General features: G+C 36.9%; 1 protein-coding gene across 1 annotated transcript; it reads right to left on the bottom strand.

The window, feature by feature from the left end:
• Nucleotides 1-2,269: 2,269 nt before the first annotated feature.
• RPL26L1 (ribosomal protein L26 like 1) lies at nt 2,270-17,656 on the bottom strand. The gene is made up of 4 exons (XM_053717134.1): nt 17,558-17,656; nt 15,229-15,401; nt 14,209-14,349; nt 2,270-2,433 (listed from the first exon to the last, which is right to left on the bottom strand). Exons 2-4 carry the CDS (start codon nt 15,394-15,396, stop codon nt 2,305-2,307), a joined length of 438 nt encoding a protein of 145 aa, XP_053573109.1. The 5' UTR covers nt 15,397-15,401; nt 17,558-17,656; the 3' UTR covers nt 2,270-2,304.
• Nucleotides 17,657-19,555: the final 1,899 nt, after the last annotated feature.

Below are 19,555 nucleotides of genomic sequence, written 5' to 3'. Positions count from 1 at the left end.
TGTTCAAGCCTAAATTTAAAGGACATGTCCGAATCTGTCTGAGGCAACACATTTCCTGAGTCTGAAAGTTCTCCAGGGCAGAAATCTTCTAGATGCTGCCTGAGGAAAATAGTACTCACTGGTACCAATTAAAATAAAAAATTATTGATTGAAAAAAAAAAAAAAAAACTTTTAACACCTAAGGCAAGTTCAAAAGATAAGGCAGCAAACATTCCTTCAATAGCATAAAAGTATAAATCTATATTGTCCACAATTTAAAACATCTCAGCATAAAAGTTGCAGTTAGTCTGACTAGTTTCGGCAATGCCGTAATCATAGACCTCAGGTCTATAATTATGGCTTGCCGAAACTAGTCAGACTACCTGCAACTTTTATCCTGAGCTGAGATGTTTTAAATTGTGGGCAATATAGATTTATACTTTTATGCTATTGAAGGAATGTTTGCTGCCTCATCTTTTGAACTTGCCTTTATCTCCGGGATTACAAGGAGTCCCCCATTTTGGCAGCTACTTCCAGTGGATCTTCACGTTCTGTTTTAACTTCGGTGGCTGTGAGTACTAGGACGGAGGATCAGGATTCCCGCTCTTTGATTGGTCCAGCGCAACACCCCCCCCCCTCTATTCTTTACACGCCCCCCTAGGATGATGTCCGTCACGACGTAGGAAACCGGAAGTCGTTCAGCATCCAGGAACGAAGAGGAGACAGCATGCATGAGAGATCCGGCGGTTCTGCTGAAGTTAATCCCCACGCTGTGGTTTCTACTCCGAAGAGTTCCAACAGCTGATATACATGTAACCGGTGTATCCGGATGGCAGTAGGGTGAGTTTCAAGTACCCCTTGTTCCGCATAGAGGATGCCATTAAAAGTTTGGGGTTTAGCGTGACCGTGATTGTGGGGTGTTTGCATACCAATCTCTAATCTATGTATTGGAACTTTACTGGAATATTTTCCTCAGAAGTGCCATTATTTCCTAGCACCCTCCACCTACTATATATAGAAGATTCAGAACGTTTTTGAAGTCCGTTTATATGTGGTTACTTAATTTTTGGGAACTATTTTTATGTTGTAGCAGTGTATTTTAACACCTCTTTCACTTTACCTCTTCCTATTACTAGTATAGGCAAAGAGAATGACTGGGGGTGGAGAGAAGGGAGGAGCTATATACAGCTCTGCTGTGGTGCTCTTTGCCACTTCCTGTTAGCAGGAGGATAATATCCCACAAGGATGAATCCGTGGACTCGTCATATCTTGTAGAAGAAAAAGAGGTTCTCCTGTCACACCAGTTTACCTGCTTTATATTATGTTTACAGCATCTTTGTGGTCCAAGAGTGGCCGCTTAAATCTTATGGTGGGTGTACTGCTTGAACAGCGCTTAATGTTTGTATTTAATATGTAATTCGTCATTTAACTGTATTGTGTACTTGTTGACAGCCTACCCTGTAACAATTTCTTTACCTTTATATGTTTTGACAATTACTAATTTTTTGTTTGGAAAAGAACCTTAATAATAAAAAAAAACCCATTAGGGTAACCTAAGCACTTGCATTCACTTTAACACTTTGAATATCTGCTTAGCCAAATGCATTGTTTGGTCAAGAAATACAGTTCTTGTTGCCATATAAAAGTCTTGTATCACAGGAATACAATCAATGTAGTGTACATGTATACCAACATCTATAATAGACATGCGATAAAAAAAATAAAAAAAAAATCTGAATTGCATGCCTCCCACCAAAAATAATTCAAACAACTTCAGAAGTGCCTTCACTTTCCAAGGTGTCATTAAAGGGCCATGATACCCAAATGTTGAAACACTTGAAAGCGATGCAGCATCGCTGTAAAAATCTGACTAGAAAATCGCACCTGAACATCTCTATGTAAAAAAGAAAGATATTTTACCTCAAAAATTCCTCAGTAGCCACATTCCATTGTAAAGGACTTCTGAGCTCAAATCAGTATGTCTGTCCCAGGACAGGCAAAGGAGCGAGCTTTGTGCACTCATCCGTTGATGCTGATTGGCTGCTGTTCATTACTTCAATTTTTTTTTTACCTGCAGCTGAAGTATAACTTTTTACACAGAACTTACTCTGGTGAGCTGAGGAAATTATGTAAAAAAGATTTTACCTCAGATGCTCAGGTGATATTTTCTTGTTAGCTTTTGACAGTTATATGCTAAATCACTTGAAACTGATACAGTAGGAGTATTATGCCCCTTTAAATGAATCTGTAAGCTATAAAAATATATTTTGAAAGAAATACAGACACATGGTTGGTAGAAATTTAACAGCATTTTTATTTAGAGTGTTACTCCTGCATCTTCTCTATAGTTTCTTCCTTGTATTTGCCCTTCTCTTTGCCAACTTGGCGAGATTTGGCCTTGCGTTCTAAGATCTTCTTGCGATCTTTGTCCAGTTTTAGTCTTGTAATCACCACCTAAAAAGGTGAAAAAGTTTAAAAAAAAAAAAAAAAAAAAAAAAAAAAAAAAAGTTAAAATGGCCATATATAAAAGCTGAATACAAAATTTTCTACAACACTGTTTCAACATACTATGAACACACCTCTAATTTAAAAACAATTTGTCTGTTAGCTAACCCCCCCCCCCTCAGCAAGCAAGGTACTATTGGGATAACAGACAAGTGTCAATAAGCAGTAACCCAAATATTCATTGTTTTGTGTTACATAAAATACATGAGCGAAGTGAGGCTTTCACAAAAAAAAAAATTTTTTTTTTAGCAGTGACTTCTGTTACCTGTTCGAAAGCATAGGACTCCTGTAACCGATAAAACACACACCACCATTAATTACCCCTTATTTGCATCAAACTGTTGATGGTAAGGTAATAGGTGATAGTGGGACAAGATAAACTAGTACCCTACAACCCTATGAACAAGGCATCACTGATTGCAAAGTGTGAGATACCAGACACGGATACAAGAAATAGGGCAATGGTAAAAGTAAATTCATTTTTATTTCACTTTCTCCAGGGAAATAGATAAATCTGATGTAACCAAATAAAAAATAAATTGAATTATGTTGGACGTGTTCTAATCTAGATCCTTATGCAGCATATGGCTCAAATATTAAATTGCTTTGTCAAACTAATTAGGATAAAAGTGGTTTTATTTGCAAGGTGGTTTTAATGTTTTGGAGCTTTCAGATGCTGCCACAACAGTCTTGAAATTATACGCTAACAAATTAGAGCATGTAATTTTTTTTTTTTTTTACCATCAACTCTAGACAAACTACTTTGGGGTCGATTTTATAAACACTTTTCGGCAGACGAAGCCTGCCTACGACTGCAGATTCTCACAAAAGAACCTGCACGCTGTATTTAAAGTGCCATAAGACAGGTTGCGATCTGTGCATATCCTAAAAAGGGATAATTTAAAATAGTTTGAATAAAAAAAAATGCTGGCAAGTATTTTCAAAATTAAGCAAAATGAATTACATAGTTAAACTGAATGGAGCAGCTAACTCAACCCCTCTTATCAGTGTTTAGACACAGACATTGTATTTCAATTGAGTGCCCAGCTAGGCATGCCTCCAGCAGATAATCCCTATTCACTTTTGCATTTTACCAAAAGAACAACAAACAGATACAGCCATAAAAGTATTTGTATGGGGGGAGTTAGAGCTTTACAATTCAGAAACTAAAAAGAAATGGCTAATGGTGAGGCACAGCAGTATAACTTTGCAGGTAAAGTAATTAAAGTACATATATTTTGTCTATCCCAATTGGTTTTATGTCCCTTTAACATGCAGCAGTCAGACCCGCTGCTTCCCTACCTCTTAGGTGGTGAATTTCAATATCCCCAGTCTAGTGAGCTCCTGCCCGCGATTGGCTGTGCGTGGGATTGCACACAAACACAATATAGCGCTCGTGTGCAATGCTGAATTCCGCTAGGGAAATTCAGCCTGCCAGAGGCGAGCTGTGGCAGACAGGGGCACGTATGTGCTCCCCTGTCCGCCTCAGCTTGATAAACCGCCCCATGTGTTTAACCACTACAACGGAGTTAAACACACAGTAGAAGTGCCACTCAGGACCTGCAGAGCACTGGAACCCAAGCAGAACCTGTGATTGATCCAATCAACAGTGCTAATCGCATGTCCGTCTCATGTGTAACTGGCACTGCTCATCAGGCAACTCCGGTCCTGAGTGCCATGTGTGTAACCCCTTTACAGCACGTATTCTTTTTTTATGGCACTTTAATTACTGTGATGAGAAACCCACACAAACTATATATGGTTATTCAGCAGACTAATGCTTTAGCTTAAATCTTCATTTTGTATATACACTTTTCACAGTTTTTGTTGCAGATCTCTCACATTTTATGATATAGCTAGGGCTGCAACAACTAATCGGTAAGATTGAGCGAGCGAGAGATAGATATGCGAGAAGAAAAAAAAAAAAAGTGAAAAAAAAAAAAAAAAAAAGTATTACAATTCAGCTAAAAATATGCAATGCTGTATGTAAACAGCGTGCATTTTTAATCTATAATCAAAGAAAAGGTTTATCCTCACAGGAGCTCCCATGAACCTCCACTCAAATAGATGCACATTTATTTACACCAGGTGAACACTATTACTAGTGTGATCACCTGGCTATTAAAAGCTATACAGCAGCTTTAATCAAGAGGGGCTTCAAAACAAGGACGTTCTATGCTGTTCTAACAGAGCTGGGCTTTAACGCTGTTCGGATGGAATGAAACCCCCTACCATATATGGTGTCTTGCAGTTTCTCCCTTTTAATAAGGCAAAGATTGGCCTGGAGGTCGTCCCTAGCAGTGTAGGTAGTCCCCAATGATCCGATCCTGGCCTTGAAATCACACTGATTGTAAAAATGAAATCACGCATCAACAAAGTGTTTACATCAGAAATTCGTTCCGATTTGAACACTAGTGTATGGCCACAAAGAGGTTAAAAACTTTATTGTATACTCACACTGCACACAGTTTGGGTTTGAAACTGGGGGACGGGTGACTTGGCATTAAAGCAACAGTTTACGGTAAGATTCTTTAACCCTTTCTTGCCTGGACTAAACAGTAAACATCTGAACTAAATTTCAATGTAAAATTGAAAATCACGCAGTCATGCGATCACGTAATTTCAATTATGGGATTGGGTCAAGGGGGGAGTGCCCTTGACACTAGGCACGCCCTCCAGCCCACGATCCTATTTACCAAGCCGCTATGGCTTCAGGACAGCCCAAATGACTAGGACGTTCCATGCCGTCCTAATGGCACTAAAGCCCAGCTCAGTTAGGGCGACATGGAACGTCCTAAAGGCGGGAAAGGATTAATATGATCCCCGTTTCATCGTTTACTTTTTTATTATTTGAAATAACAGCTTTTTCCTGTTGAAACCACCTATACAACAACTTTCAGTACAGCAGTAATGGATAAAGAAAAGCTATGTGAACAAGCCAAAGAAATCATGTCCAGTAGAGGTGTGGGAAATGGGTGCTAAAATGGTAATTTGCAATTTTGTCTGTTTGCTTACAAGCTAAGCCAATTAACTCTTTCATGTCGGGTCTAATTTGTCTAAATCGGAACAACGTTCTTATGTAAACAAACTGCAATCATGCTCTTGTGCATACGATCATGAGATTTCAACGATGAGAAAAAACAAAACAAAAACTTTTAAAGTGATGGTAAATCCTTAAAGTGAATGTAAATTCTGCAGTTTTAAAGTATATTTATTCATAGTCAGTGTATTAGTCAAAATGCATTATTTTTTTTACCAAATTTGCAAAATATCACTATATATTTTATTTTAAAACTTCTCCGTTTTCGCTTGTAGCTCCTCCCATCCATTACTTCCTCTATTTATTCCTCATAACTTAGAGCGATCCCACCCGCTATATGATGCATTTGAAATGGTCGTTCAAGATGTATTGTTCTTTTGCGCATGCATTTAACAACCACTGCCTAATTGTGGACGTGCAGCGCTTCTAAATCAAAGAGCAGTTTGTTTACGCATGCGCATACAGAAAGACGCATGCGCATAAATAGTGACGTACACGAAAAGGAGCTGGAGGCCACGAGGTATGACCTATTAGTTGACTACAGTGTCAAGGTAATAAACGCGGTCCAAAATGGCAGGCGGAGGAAGCAAGCAAGAAGATTCACATTAAATAAGTATATAGATCGATATAATTGAACTTTTTAAAATAAACGATGACTTAAACTTAAGTTAATTTTTATTGATAAACATTTTCAGATTGTGCGATACCATTGACTTTACATCCACTTTAAGTTTGTGAAACACTAGGATTTACTATTGGAACAAATAAAGGGGATTTTCAGTCATGAAGTATAAAATACTTGATGCTGAAAGTTCCTTTATTTGTATAAAGCGTTCGCTGTGCTGAGCGCCTCAGGCAACCCACGGCAGAACGCTATTTTGCTGAGAGGTGACATTTCCACCTTTAGCAAAATAGTATTCTGCCGTGGGCTGCTTGAGAAGCTCGGGGCGGCGAACACTTCAAACAAACAGAACTTTCAGCATTTAGTATTTTACACTTCATGACTGAAAGCCCCCTTTATTTGTTCCAAGGTTAAATCCTAGCGTTTCACAAACTCTAGGATTTACCATCACTTTAAAAAGGAGCAATTTCCAATATTTTATACTAATATTTTATACAATGTAACTGAAATTCAGAGCAAGTGCTAGCGAGCAGTTTTTCTGTCAATTTCAAAATGTACTTACATTTCCTAACCCCTATATCAATCAACATCACTTAGCCAATCACAAAATAATAATACCTATACAGTGAATTCTTGCACATGCCAACAGTTTGTTTCTCAATCACGGTCCTCAAGTAAACCCAACAGGCCAGGTTTTCATTATAGCTGAACTAGAGCACAGATGAAATAATCAGCTGATCAGTAGCCATGGTTACTAACCTACTTTCACCCATCAGCTGATTACTTCACCTGTGCTCTAGCGCAGCTATAATGAAAACATGGCCTGTTGGGTGTACTTGAGGACTGTGGTTGAAAAACACTGCTGTAGGAGACTTATCACAACAAGCTGTCACACCCTTTAGCAACTAAATGGGTCCTCAGCAGAGAGATTGCAGGGTCCAAGGAAGACTACACACATGGAGGCTGTTGCTCCATGCTGCAAGTGCTCAGAAGTAAATAAAAATTGTATGCTTTAAAAGGGAAGGAATGTTATGCATTTTAATACCCTTTTCACATACAAAGAAAAATAAAATTGGGCAATTCCTTTGAAGCAGCTATAAACTCTACATTTAATAACCCCCCCATAACATTTTTAGTTAAAATTTAAACTTTACAATACACAATATCTTGCTGTAAAATACATCTGAATTTTGTTTTAGTGCAAATCTTGCAACACAGAACAGAATATCTGTTGCAATGCAGCGCTTAAAGGGACAGTCTACTCCAGAATTTGTTTAAAAAGATAGATAATCTCTTTATTACCCATTCCCCAGATTTACATAACCAACACTGCTATATTAATATACTGTTAACCTGATTACCTTGTAATTAAGCCTCTGTAGACTGCCCTCTTATCTCAGTTCTTTTGACATTTTAGCCAGTGCCGACTCTTAAATAACTCCACAGGAGTGAGCACAATGTTATCTATATGACACAAACTTAAGTGTCTAACTTAAAAAATGTCAAACTGCACTGATATAAGAGGCAATTCAATGGCTTAGAAATTAGCATATGAGGTTAACTAGGTTTAGCTTTCCAATTCCACAAAGAAAACCAAGATAACAAAGAAAATTTGATAAAAGTAAATTGGAAAGTTGTTTGAAAGTTTAATAACTTTGACTAGACTGGCCCTTAACTGACGATACTGGGTATTGGTTTCATTTCAAATTAAATTGTGGCATCTAAAAGTTTTTTGTTTTTTTTTAAAAAAGGCAACAATTAATATATTTGTCATGCTTGCCGGGCATGCCACTGACCACCAAAAACAAACAAAGGGAGTATTCCTTGTTAGCCTGTGAGCTTCTATCCCACAGCAGTCATACATTAAAAATCAAAAAGTGTAAAAGGATTGTAAAACAGTCAACACTGAAAACCATTTTACATAATTACGCACTATGTGCAGAATTTTGTATCATAAGGATAGCCTTTTAAAAATAAAACAAGAGATTTAAAAACTTAAGAAATTTATGCAGTCAGATGTTATCAGCCAACAGCTTTACCCAGCGCAGGAGCAAGCTACATTAAAGTTGAATGGCGCAGTTGATTTGACAGCAAGCTTGGAACATGAATTTTAAAAAAGCTGCATCGCTGAAGGGGATGAAAAGTAAACACTTGGCTGCATTAATGTATAATGTTTCCAACATTTATGGTCGCCCCACTATTGCACAGAGGGGAAAAAACAAAAACCTTAGATCAGAGCAAAAGAAGAAACATTTGTGAGATGCATTGCATGGTGTATGTCTAAGACCTCCCTTAAATCAGCTTAATATTTTCAAAGTCTAGGATCCAGCCAAAAATGGAGCCAAGCCATATCCAGTTTTCATGATCTGGAACATATGTATGGAATTTTATAAAATTATAAACTCACTGCAATAAAAAACATGGCCATCCTGGTTTCCCATGCTACCTTCAGTGTATTTTACTTATTAACTGTAGAAATTAGCAATAATTATGCTGCAGGTATAAACTTTTAAGTCAACTTCATTGTTAGAGTGCTGTAGTAAGTGCTTTTAATATTTACTTACAGGTAGGATATTGATTGTAATACTGCAGTTTAAAAGCCAGCTCCACTCCCTTTTGTCTCACATTTTAAAAATGGTAGTACAGTGAGCAACCTCTGCATTAGTCGTGTTATATTTTTAACCTTTAAGTTTTTGTTGTTTTTTTTTAGAAAAATAAGTGAATGTAAACTGTTCATGTTTTTAAAATGCTGTTAAAAACAGGGGCACTTTCATTCATGAAAGATCAGCAAAGCCAGACCAGCGATCCCCCGCCTGCAGCTCCTCTGTACCAATGACGAAACAGGCTTCCGCCAATCATGGCTTCGCCCCCAGAGGGTCCATCTCATGAGGCCACGCAGTGATTGGACGAAGCCTATTTAATCATTGCTGTGTAAGTACAGCATGAGAAGCGGGCAGGGGATTGCTGATCTGGCTTTGCTGAAGAAAGAGCCAAGTATTTGTAAAAATTTGCTGCAATGTAAACTTTCATGAATGAAAGCGCCCCTGTTTTTAATAGTATTTTTAAAAACCGGGCACTAATTCATTTAAGTTAATGGGGCCTTGATGTTGGTATGCAAAAAAAAACAAAAAAAAAAAAAACAAATTGGCGTTTTAACATCTAATTTTTTTAATTTGCTCCCAATGGGTTAGATTACTGATGTGTAACTGGCCCCTAAGTGGTTAAATAGCTTTCTACATGTTACTGGTAGCAGAAAAATTAAACTTTAGCCCATTTGCTGACAGTAACAGAAAAAAAAGTTTACGTTTTAACAACCCAGCAACATAAAAAAAAAAAATGTAACCCCATGGGTGCTAGAAATGCAGACATACTGGAGTGAATTCAATTGTTTACAAGTAGATCCTTCACTTATTTTCTAATTTGAAATAGCTGATTTTGCCTATTGTTTCTCCAACCATAATGAACATGTCAACTTAAAGTGCCATAAAACATGTTGAGATCTGTGCATATCCTAAAAGGGCTAATTAAAGGGACACTGAACCTAAAAATTTTCTTTCACGATTCAGATAGAGCATGCAATTTTAAGCAACTTTCTAATTTACTCCTAATAATTTCTTCGTTCTCTTGCTATCTTTATTTGAAAAAGGCATCTACGCTTTTTTTTTGGGGTTCAGGACTCTGGACAGCACGTTTTTATTGGTGGATGAATTTATCCACCAATCAGGAATGACAACTCAGGTTGTTCACCAAAAATGGGCAGGCACCTAAACTTAGATTATTGCATTTCAAATAAAGATACCTAGAGAATAATCAAAATTATTAGAAAGTTGCTTAAAACGTCATGCTCTATCTGGATCAGGAAAGAAAAGATTTGGGTTCAGTGTCCCTTTAAGTAAAATAGTTTGCATAAAAAAAAAAAAAAAAAGTTTAAAAATTGCTGGCAAGTATTTTAAAATAATTTTCAAAAATAAGCAAAATTAGTTACATAACCATGCTGTCTGGAGTAGTCTGATCCCCCTGAGCAATGTTTCGCATCAGAAACACAGGCATTGTATTTCAAATGAATTCACAGCAGCTTATTTACTTCTAGGTATGCTCCAGCAGAAGTGTTAAAGTCTTGCATTCTACCAAATCAAAAGGTGAATATAGCTTCAGCCATAAAAGGAATTGAGAGAGTGTGTGTGTGTGTGGGGGGAGTTGGAGCCGTGATTGGAGGAAGCCGGATTCCTCATTTTAGACAAAGGAAGAGGCTTTGCGACGATTGGAGGAAGCTGGAGCGGCTGTCAAGATTAAAAGTTAAGTATTTTCACAACGAGTGAAATGTAAATTTTGATGAATTAAAGTGCCCCTGTTTTTAATCGAATTTTTAAAAACCGGGCATTTTAGCAACAAAGTTCACATTCACTTTAAGATTAAAAGTCAAGTATTTTCACAAAACGAGTGAAATGTAAAGTTTGATGAATGAAAGTGCCCCTGTGTCAAAACTTGACATTCACTTTAATGGCGAGGTACTGCAGTATAAATTTGCAGGTAAGATAAATAAAGTACATATTATATTTTGTCTATCCCAACTTGTTTTATGTCCCTTTAAAGGGACATTATACACTCATTTTTTCTTTGCATAAATGTTTTGTAGATAATTTATATAGACCATAAAGTTTTTTTTTTTAATTAATGTATAGTTTTGCTTATTTTTAAATAACATTGCTCTGATTTTCAGACTCCTAACCAAGCCCCAAAGTTTTATGTGAATACGCTCGACTACCTACTCCAGCTTGCTCCTGTTTGTGTAAAGGGTCTTTTCATATGCAAAAGAAGGGGGAGGGGGGGGGAGTGTCTTATTTGCCACTTGCAGTGGGCTTTCCAGCTACCTTTTCAACAGAGCCAAAGTGACAGCTTATAAGTAAGTTTTTAAACAGTTTTATACTGGATTTTTATATCAGTATCTGTGCATATTATTCTTTATAGTAGTGTCTATTACATGCAGTTATATGAAAATGAGTGTATACTGTCCCTTTAAGCTCTGGCTAAACAAGAACCATGTAAACAAGTGATTTAGATAAAGTAATGCTCCCAGTTTTCTGACAGATACTAAAATGTTAATTTTCCAGCTAAGTATTGGCCTGTCAGTAAACAAAATAAGGACTTGTGTAGACAGAAGAGATAAAGTAGGCAGCTCAATCCATTTAATTTGATTGTGGTTTCAATTAGCAGTAAGTTATTTCATATTCAAAATTATATAATTTCGTACATTTTAAACTCTGTAGTTGGTATAACAAGTCATTACAACCACATTAAGGAGAAAACATTTTATAGTACCCTATCCCTTTAACCCTCTAGAAGCTGAAATACACATAGTATACACTACTATAAACCTTTGGGATCAAAAAAAGACTGCAGTCGTCTCAGTAACGATACTTTAATGCCACTGTTACTCCCTATCTCCCTCTTAGACCCAACTCCTGTGGGTATTCATTTTATATCCATACTGCCAATCTGAATTAGATAAACTTCCTCCTAAGAGTTCTTACAAGATAAAATTATTATTCATATCTGGTGCCTGATATTGGGTACAAACACAAGGTATGATGTTTAGTATGCATAATGTATAATCTGTAAACATCATACCTTGTGTTTGTACCCAATATCAGGCACCAGATGATATGAATAATTTGTCTGTATGCGTAATGGGGGAACCTCCATATTTATTGTACAATAAACCTGAGAACCATTCCACTGGTCTTTAAGTTAATAACTGTTGGGAACTAATATGACAAAGACCAGTGGAATGGTTCTCAGGTTTATTGTACAATAAATATGGAGGTTCCCCCATTACGCATACACAGACAAATTTATAATCTGTAAAGTGCATATCGTTATCACAAAGTTAGGACTCAATATAACATTTCCTTTTAAAATTTACCCATCATATTCTATTCCAATATAAACTCACAATGTCCACACCCTAAACTGAATGCCTGGGACCTAGTGATTGTTCAATGTGATCTGTACGTAACAGCTTTTGTTTATAATCATTTTAAATGTGTGGCTGTGCTTTGAACGTGTGCTGACACGAATCACAAAGGATCTTATAAAGGGGAGTGTCTGCTGCAGCAGCGGTCGATACTTAATATGGGGTATCTCCATACTGAATATGCTGGGATTAAGCGGTTTGGTGATGACTAGCTATATCATTAGGTGCTCCCGAGGTCCGTGTAATATGTCACTGACAGCACATTTATTTGAATGTTAAACAAATGACGTGTTATAACAATGCTATGTACGGTTTAGTGGGCGTGACTCAGTAGCGTCCACAATACATTGCGATCGGTTCAATGGTCTAGAGCATATTGACAACTAAAGACGCAAGTATTGGAGGTGTCACTTGTAGAAGACTATGCGATTACAGTGTATTTAGTCTTAAATGGCACATTGTGATCCATCTTTCACCCCTATGACGTTTCAGAATGTAAGGATTCCTGATCGGAGGCGGCTTGATGGTGGGCGTATATACAATAACGTCACAACTTCGATCCAATTGAAAGACCACACGCACCACCAATGAGACTTAAGGTAAACATTACATCTAATAGGCTGGAGAAATGGGGGTGGATATGCCACGAATATGATAGGTTGTCACACATAGTGGGAAGGGTTTAAAAACACGCCGATACGGACATTCGGCTTGTCAGACTGAATCTAAACACATTGAACAAGGCCAGCATATCGGCCAAAATGCATTTGTGAGGTTCTTAGAACCCTAAATCTTAATTCTGTTCTTTACACCTTACTTGTTTACAAGAATAAGCCTTGGTGTTTGCCTCTGTCACCTGAAGCCGAAGTATCCGGTTATCGGCCAGGAATACAGGGGGGCTCTCACCTTTTGGCTTATGTAAGCTGTACTTATAAATAATAGTCGCCTTAATGGTCTTATTTTAATATCGGTGTACTTATTGGTGAAGTTTATCACCAATCTTTGAATTTATTTTAATTTTAGAAATAAAGTTCTTATGTTTTAATACCTAATAATACCTCATACTATATATTAGCTGTTATTACACAGCATATCACATTGATAGGAGTTTGAGTGCTAGTAATCCCCTCTGTACCCCTCCCTGCACTTAGTGCTCAGCTAGTTCCCAGTGGCACGATGTATACACTTTTACAGTACTGGACTGTTTAGTTTTGCATAACCAACTCTGTCATTAAAGGGATAGTCTAGTCCCAAAAAAAAAAAAAAAAATGATTCAGATAGAGAATGTCATTTTAAGCAATTCTCCAATTTACTTTTAATCACCTATTTTGCTTTGTTCTCTTGGTATTCTTAGTTGAAAGCTAAACCTAGGAGGTTCATATGCTAATTTCTAAGCCCTTGAAGGCCGCCTCTTCTAAGGGCATTTTGATAGTTTTTTTTTACCACTAAAGGGTGTTAGTTCATGTGTATCATATAGATAACACTGTGCTCCCGCACATGGAGTTCAAGTAAGCCAGCTTTGATTGGCTAAAATGGATGTCTGTCAAAAGAACTAAAATAAGGGGTCAGTTTGCAAAGGCTTAAATACAAGGTAATCAGAGGTAAAAAGTATTTATATAACAGTGTTGGTTATGCAAAACTAGGGAATGGGTAATAAAGGGATAATTTATCTTTTTAAACAATAAAAATTCTGGTGTACTGCCCCTTTAATATCCTTTTACCTCTGATTACCTTGTATCTAAGCATCCAGACTGCCCCCTCTCTCAGTACTTTTTTTTTTTTTTTTTACAAACTAGCACTTTAGCCAATTAGTGCTGGTTCATCCATAACTCCACTGTAGTGAGCACATTGTTATCTAAGATGGCACACATTAACTAGCACTGTTTGGCTGTGAAAAGCTAATAAAATGCAGAGATTTAGAGATTACAAAGTATATTAATATAACAATGTTGGTTGTGCAAATCTGGGGAATGGGTAGTAAAAACTATATTAAAAAAATAAAAATCATGTTGATTGTCCCTTTAACACTTTAAAATGCAACAGTGTCCACGGGGGAAAATAACCCCCACCCAAATATGCTAGCTTTACCTTGCTGGGGTGAATACCGACATGGACTGTGGTGCCATTAGCCTTCTCACGCTGCACTCGTTCAATGTAGATGACATATTTCTTTCTGTACACCTGGACTACTTTACCAATCTGTTGCCCTTTGTAGTGACCCCGAACAACCTAATAAAAGAAAAATAAGATTGAGATCTACAGGATACTACCAAAAGTTAAAAAATTAGATACATGCTCTCTTTTTTTATATATCATCTGTTAATGAGGTGCCAAGTCACAAGACAATCACCGCTCCGAATCAGATGAATTAATCTCCCTCCCTGTTAAATAGCCTTAGTACACAGGTATTAAGGCAAAGTCTCCAAAAGGGAGGAGATGTTTATATACAAACTGAATGGAGTTCCAAAGCAAGGCGCTTATACGTACGCATGGTTTTAGAATACTGTATCATTGTAATGGTAAAGTAGGTGTGCAACAGAACACAGTAGTTCGTAAAATAAGCCAAAGAAGATTAAAATGACAACAAACAAGATTTTAATATAAAAATGTCTAGATTTTTAAATTCAGACTAAATGTGCTACATAATTATAATAAAGTAAAAAGGGATCAGTAAACACCTTGAGATTTTTACATAAAATATTTAGATATGCGTAATGAAACAAGATTTCAATATAATATTTGCCCCTTTCCAAGTAATTTAGCTCTGAAATTAAGCAATTTCTAATTCGAAAAACGTATACACCCTGACTTCTCAAGATTAACTCTGCTACATATCTGTCCCTAAATGGCTTAAACAGATAACTGTAAATCAAACCACTGAATGCTAACATTATGGCTAGTCTTGTTGTCTAGAAATTAAAGCCCAGATTGGCTGCTTCAAATAAGGCAAATGCTGGGTGTAGTTTTAAAAATGGTTTAGACTTGGCTGTTATGTTATAGCAACAGAACCGAAATGTCTTGTAATTACAGGGTATTTACTGTCCCTTGAATGACAGGGACTAGCCTCTTCGACTTCAGCCTAGTGCAAACATTACAGCAGCCTTTTACCTGCACTTCGTCATCTTTGCGGATGGGCATAGAACGGACATTGTATTTCTGTCTCAGTTCTTTGGAAAGAGGAGATGACATGATCTTCCTGCGCACATGGGAAGGGGCATTGAAGTGCCTCTTACGGTTCTTGCTGCGGTCGGAGGAAACAAATGGATTGAACTTCATGGTGACTAAAAGAAAAAAAAAAACATTAAACAATCACTTAAAATTAACATTTCAAGCATACAGAAAAAGCAGAGAACTATTTCCCTTCCACAAAAAATATACCACTAATCAAGTACATTGTGTTTTTACTGTTGGGGGAGCACCATAAGATTAAAATGCAAGTCAATACCTTAAAGGGATAGAAAGGTATAAAATGTATTGTGCATGGGCGCGTTAATATAAAATAGTAGTTTTTGCAATATACTTCCATTAGCAAAAATGCTTCAAGTAAAAGTTTTTCTGCAGCATACGCACATATACTATGCAACAGAATTAGAATTCCAACAGCACACCTTCTCAGAAAGTCAGCAGAGGCTTGTGTGACACAAATTACATCTTCAGAGCAAAATAGACACCACCAGTTCTGAGAGGAAAGATGTTTGAATACTGATGCAAGGGCCCTCACAAGGATGTGCGTATGTCACTGAAAAACAACAATGACTTTTACAAGAAGTTATATTACAAACTGAAGTGTACCCATTCATATTTCAACATTAACCTTTCTGTCCCTTTCTTTAATGCACTAAAACTAGAGGTCATAAAGTGTGCACGAGTGCATTTCAATTTTGAACATATTTTGCAAAATATATGTATCAAAACTGTATGTGTCAGCAACATAGGCAGATTTGCTGTGCATTTCCCACACACAATCATTATCATTTTGCCAATTCAGAAAGCAAGCAGTGGTCATGCAAATTAAAGGGCCAAAAAAGATGAAAAATTATATTCTCTAACTTGTTAAGAGCATGTGATTTTATGACTGTCGACCCTATGCTACTGTGTTTAACCCCTACTAAAGGGTTAAACACTTTAGAAATAACACTCAGGCCCTTTAAGTAATCCCAGACACGTCACTGTGTACTCCCTCAGCAGGTATGGCATTTGAAATCTGGCGCAAAATGTTCAAAACACTAATTCACATTTCTGTACTGTCCATTACGTCCCTTTAAACAATTATAAGAATTTATGTTGCATCTAACCTTCCGCCTTAGATAAACGATTTGCTTAAAGTGATAGTAAACTTTGTTTTAAAATCAGGTCTGGAATCTAATCATTATTTTACAAGGACTTTAATTGATCACTACTAATGAAGTATGTGCCATGCTAATACACAAAACATGTGAGTCAGCGGTTTCAGCGTTTTTTTGTAGCTAGAGTGCAGATTGGCAAACTGCAAACCATTGGCTCACTAAAGAGTTTTGAAGTGGGCAGCTGGAGTGCGGGGTATTAGAATGGAACGCCTAAATTAAAATGTTAGCTCAAATCTTCATTAGAAGTGATCAATTAAAGTCCCAGTAACATTCTGGACCTGGTTTTAAAACATGCCAAGAGATTACCATCACTTTAACTCTGTATGAATAGTGTTCATGAAAATTCTATGCATGCATAAAAACAATTATATTTTAAACATACTATTAGAATATGACACAAGTCCAAAATAAAGCTGCACTTGTAAGCCTTCCGCATCACAACTTACTGGTTCATTTAACCCATCATTTCTACATTGATAACAGATCAAGAAGCAGCACTGAGTTCTGGAAAGTAAAAACCTTAACCAAAACCGGTAAAAAGCAACAAGTGTTATATGCTAAACCCAGATGGTTGTCAGGAAGGTCTGCAACGCATTACTGTGGGTCTATGTTGACTCCAGCAGCAAACGTGCAACATGCAAACATCCAAAATGTAATAACACTGCCATGGAAAATGTGATGTGCAAACATGATAATAAATCAAACGAAATGAAGTTGTTAGGTCAAGCTACTTTATTAAATGTTAATCGATACGCTTTTCGACCCTACCGGAAATGTACAACATACATTATACACAAAACAACTTGTAGCCTACTAGCACAAAAAGTATGTACTTAAAAATACGTTATAGCCCACCCCTCCTATTAAAGCCCTTATTGGCCTGAGCGCATAGGTTTCAGGATCAGCACATAGTAACGAGGAGGATTATGAACGTCAAACTCTGTAAATGTTTAATACATCCACGCCATATCGCTCCTGAGACAAAGCAGGGGGATCCCTCAGTGTAACACTTATTTGAGTGTATTCAAAAAGACCATGACTACTACGGATGGCCGCTGATTGAATATTTCTAATGCCCGAGAGCTCCTTACCCAGCCACTCAATCCACTATGGCCGCCGGAAAAGAGAAATAGAAGCTATTTCCGTTCGCATTAGTCTTGTGAAGAGATCTCGCGATATGATGATATAGCGTGAGAACTGTATGAGCACCAAGTCAAAAATATACAGTGACCTCTAGCTGCTCCACTGCAGATTTGCAGAACAGTCCCACTATGCTTCGTTCTCAAAGAGTTGATACAATATAGATGTTTTTTTTTTTTAATTATTTTTAAGCAGAGTACCACACAAATAATCTTAGGTATTTTACAAAAATAAAATATATAACATTTACTCGTAATCTAAACTGCTTTGCTGCCGAGATATTTACCAGTACTGCCTGGAAATTTTTTTTAAGCCTTTTGCACTTATTGCATTTAAATTCGTGTTTCAGTATTGTTGTTTCTTTACCCAACTTATTTTTTAAGACATGGATTTCAGAGGATCTCTTTAGTTTTTAGAAATATCAAAAACTGAAAAAAGGCAACTTTTATATCCCTGAACATATACATCTAATAGGGCATTGTTTTTTAACCGTGGTCCTCAAGTACCCCCAACAGGCCAGGTTTTTATATAGCTGAACCAGTGCACAGGTGAAATAATCAGCTGATGGGTGAGAGCAGGTTAGTAATCATGGTTACTTATTAGCTGATTACTTCACCTGTGCACTGGTTCAGCTATAATGAAAACCTGGCCTGTTGAGGGTACTGCGGTTGAGAAACACTCACCTAGATTACGAGTTGTGCGTTACGGTTTTAACGCTGAAAAAAATGGCAATTTCAGCATAAAAACAGTAATGCAGTTATTACGAGTCATGTCGGTATAGCTATACCGCAAGCATTTTAGCCTGTAAAGCAACGTCAATCCAGCACTCAAAAAATTATGTTTTTGCGTGGGATTTCCATAGCGCCGGTATTACAGGTTGTGCGGTGAGCCTAAAATGCTTGCGTTACAGCCCATACCGCCATCTGAGAACAGTAGATCTGGATTTTGTGAAACAAAAATGTTTCACAAAACTCATAATTAAACTGTTACAAAGTACACTAACACCCATAAAGTACCTATTAACCCTTAAACCGCCACCCTCCCGCATCGCAAACACTATTTAAAACTTATTAACCCCTAATCTGCCACCTGCCCACATCCCCGCCACTATAATAAAGTTGTAAACCCCTATTCCCGCCGCCACTAACTAAACCTATTAACCCCTAAACCGCCAGCCCCCCCACATCGTCACTAATAAATTAAACTATTAACCCCTAAACCTATCACCCCCTAACTTTAAATTAAAATTACAATATCCCTATCTTAAAATACATAATTTTAAACTAACAATTAACCTAACATAACTATTATACTAAAATTAAAATAACTAGCAATTAAAAAAACTAAATTACACATTAAAAAAACACTACTATTAAAATTTAAGTCTAAAACTACAAAAAATAATAAACACTAAATTATGAAAAATAACAAACAAAATTATCAAAAATAAAAACATTTACACCAAATCTAATAGCCCTAAAAAAATAAAAAAGCCCCCCCCCAAAAAAAACAAACAAACCCTAGCCTACAATAAACTACCAAGCGCCTTTTGTAGGGCATTGCCCTATAGCGTCGGTTCCCAAACTGGTGGACACGCCCCCACTGGTGGGCGCCACTATGCCAGAGCTCTTAAAGGGACATTAAACCCATTTTTTTCTTTCATGATTCAGATAGAGAATGCCATTTTATAAACAACTTTCTAATTTACTTCTATTGTCAAATTTGCTTCATTCTCTTGATATTATTTCCCGAAAAACATATCTAGATAGGCTCAATAGCTTCTGATTGGTGGCTGCACATTTTTGCCTCATGTGAATGTCTCACCCATATGCATTGCTATTTCATTAACAAAGGATATCTAAAGAATGAAGCAAATTAGATAATAGAAGTAAATTGGAATGTTGTTTAAAATTGTATTCTCTGTCTGAATCATGAAAGAAAAATGTTGG

Source organism: Bombina bombina, chromosome 6 (assembly GCF_027579735.1).
Source record: "Bombina bombina isolate aBomBom1 chromosome 6, aBomBom1.pri, whole genome shotgun sequence".
Lineage (NCBI taxonomy): Eukaryota > Metazoa > Chordata > Amphibia > Anura > Bombinatoridae > Bombina > Bombina bombina.
The sequence above is the reverse complement of the archived record's forward strand: the minus strand, read 5'-3'. Positions and strand labels throughout refer to the sequence as shown.

Bases quoted from the DNA above. Each gene is read 5' to 3' on its own strand.
- RPL26L1 (XM_053717134.1), bottom strand. From the start codon at position 15,396: ATGAAGTTCAATCCATTTGTTTCCTCCGACCGCAGCAAGAACCGTAAG. The intron at 14,350-15,228 runs GTAAAAGGCTGC...TTCTTTTATTAG, and splicing joins GCAAAGATGACGAAGTGCAG to GTTGTTCGGGGTCACTACAA. The intron at 2,434-14,208 runs GTAAAGCTAGCA...TCACCTTTTTAG, and splicing joins TCGGTATTCACCCCAGCAAG to GTGGTGATTACAAGACTAAA.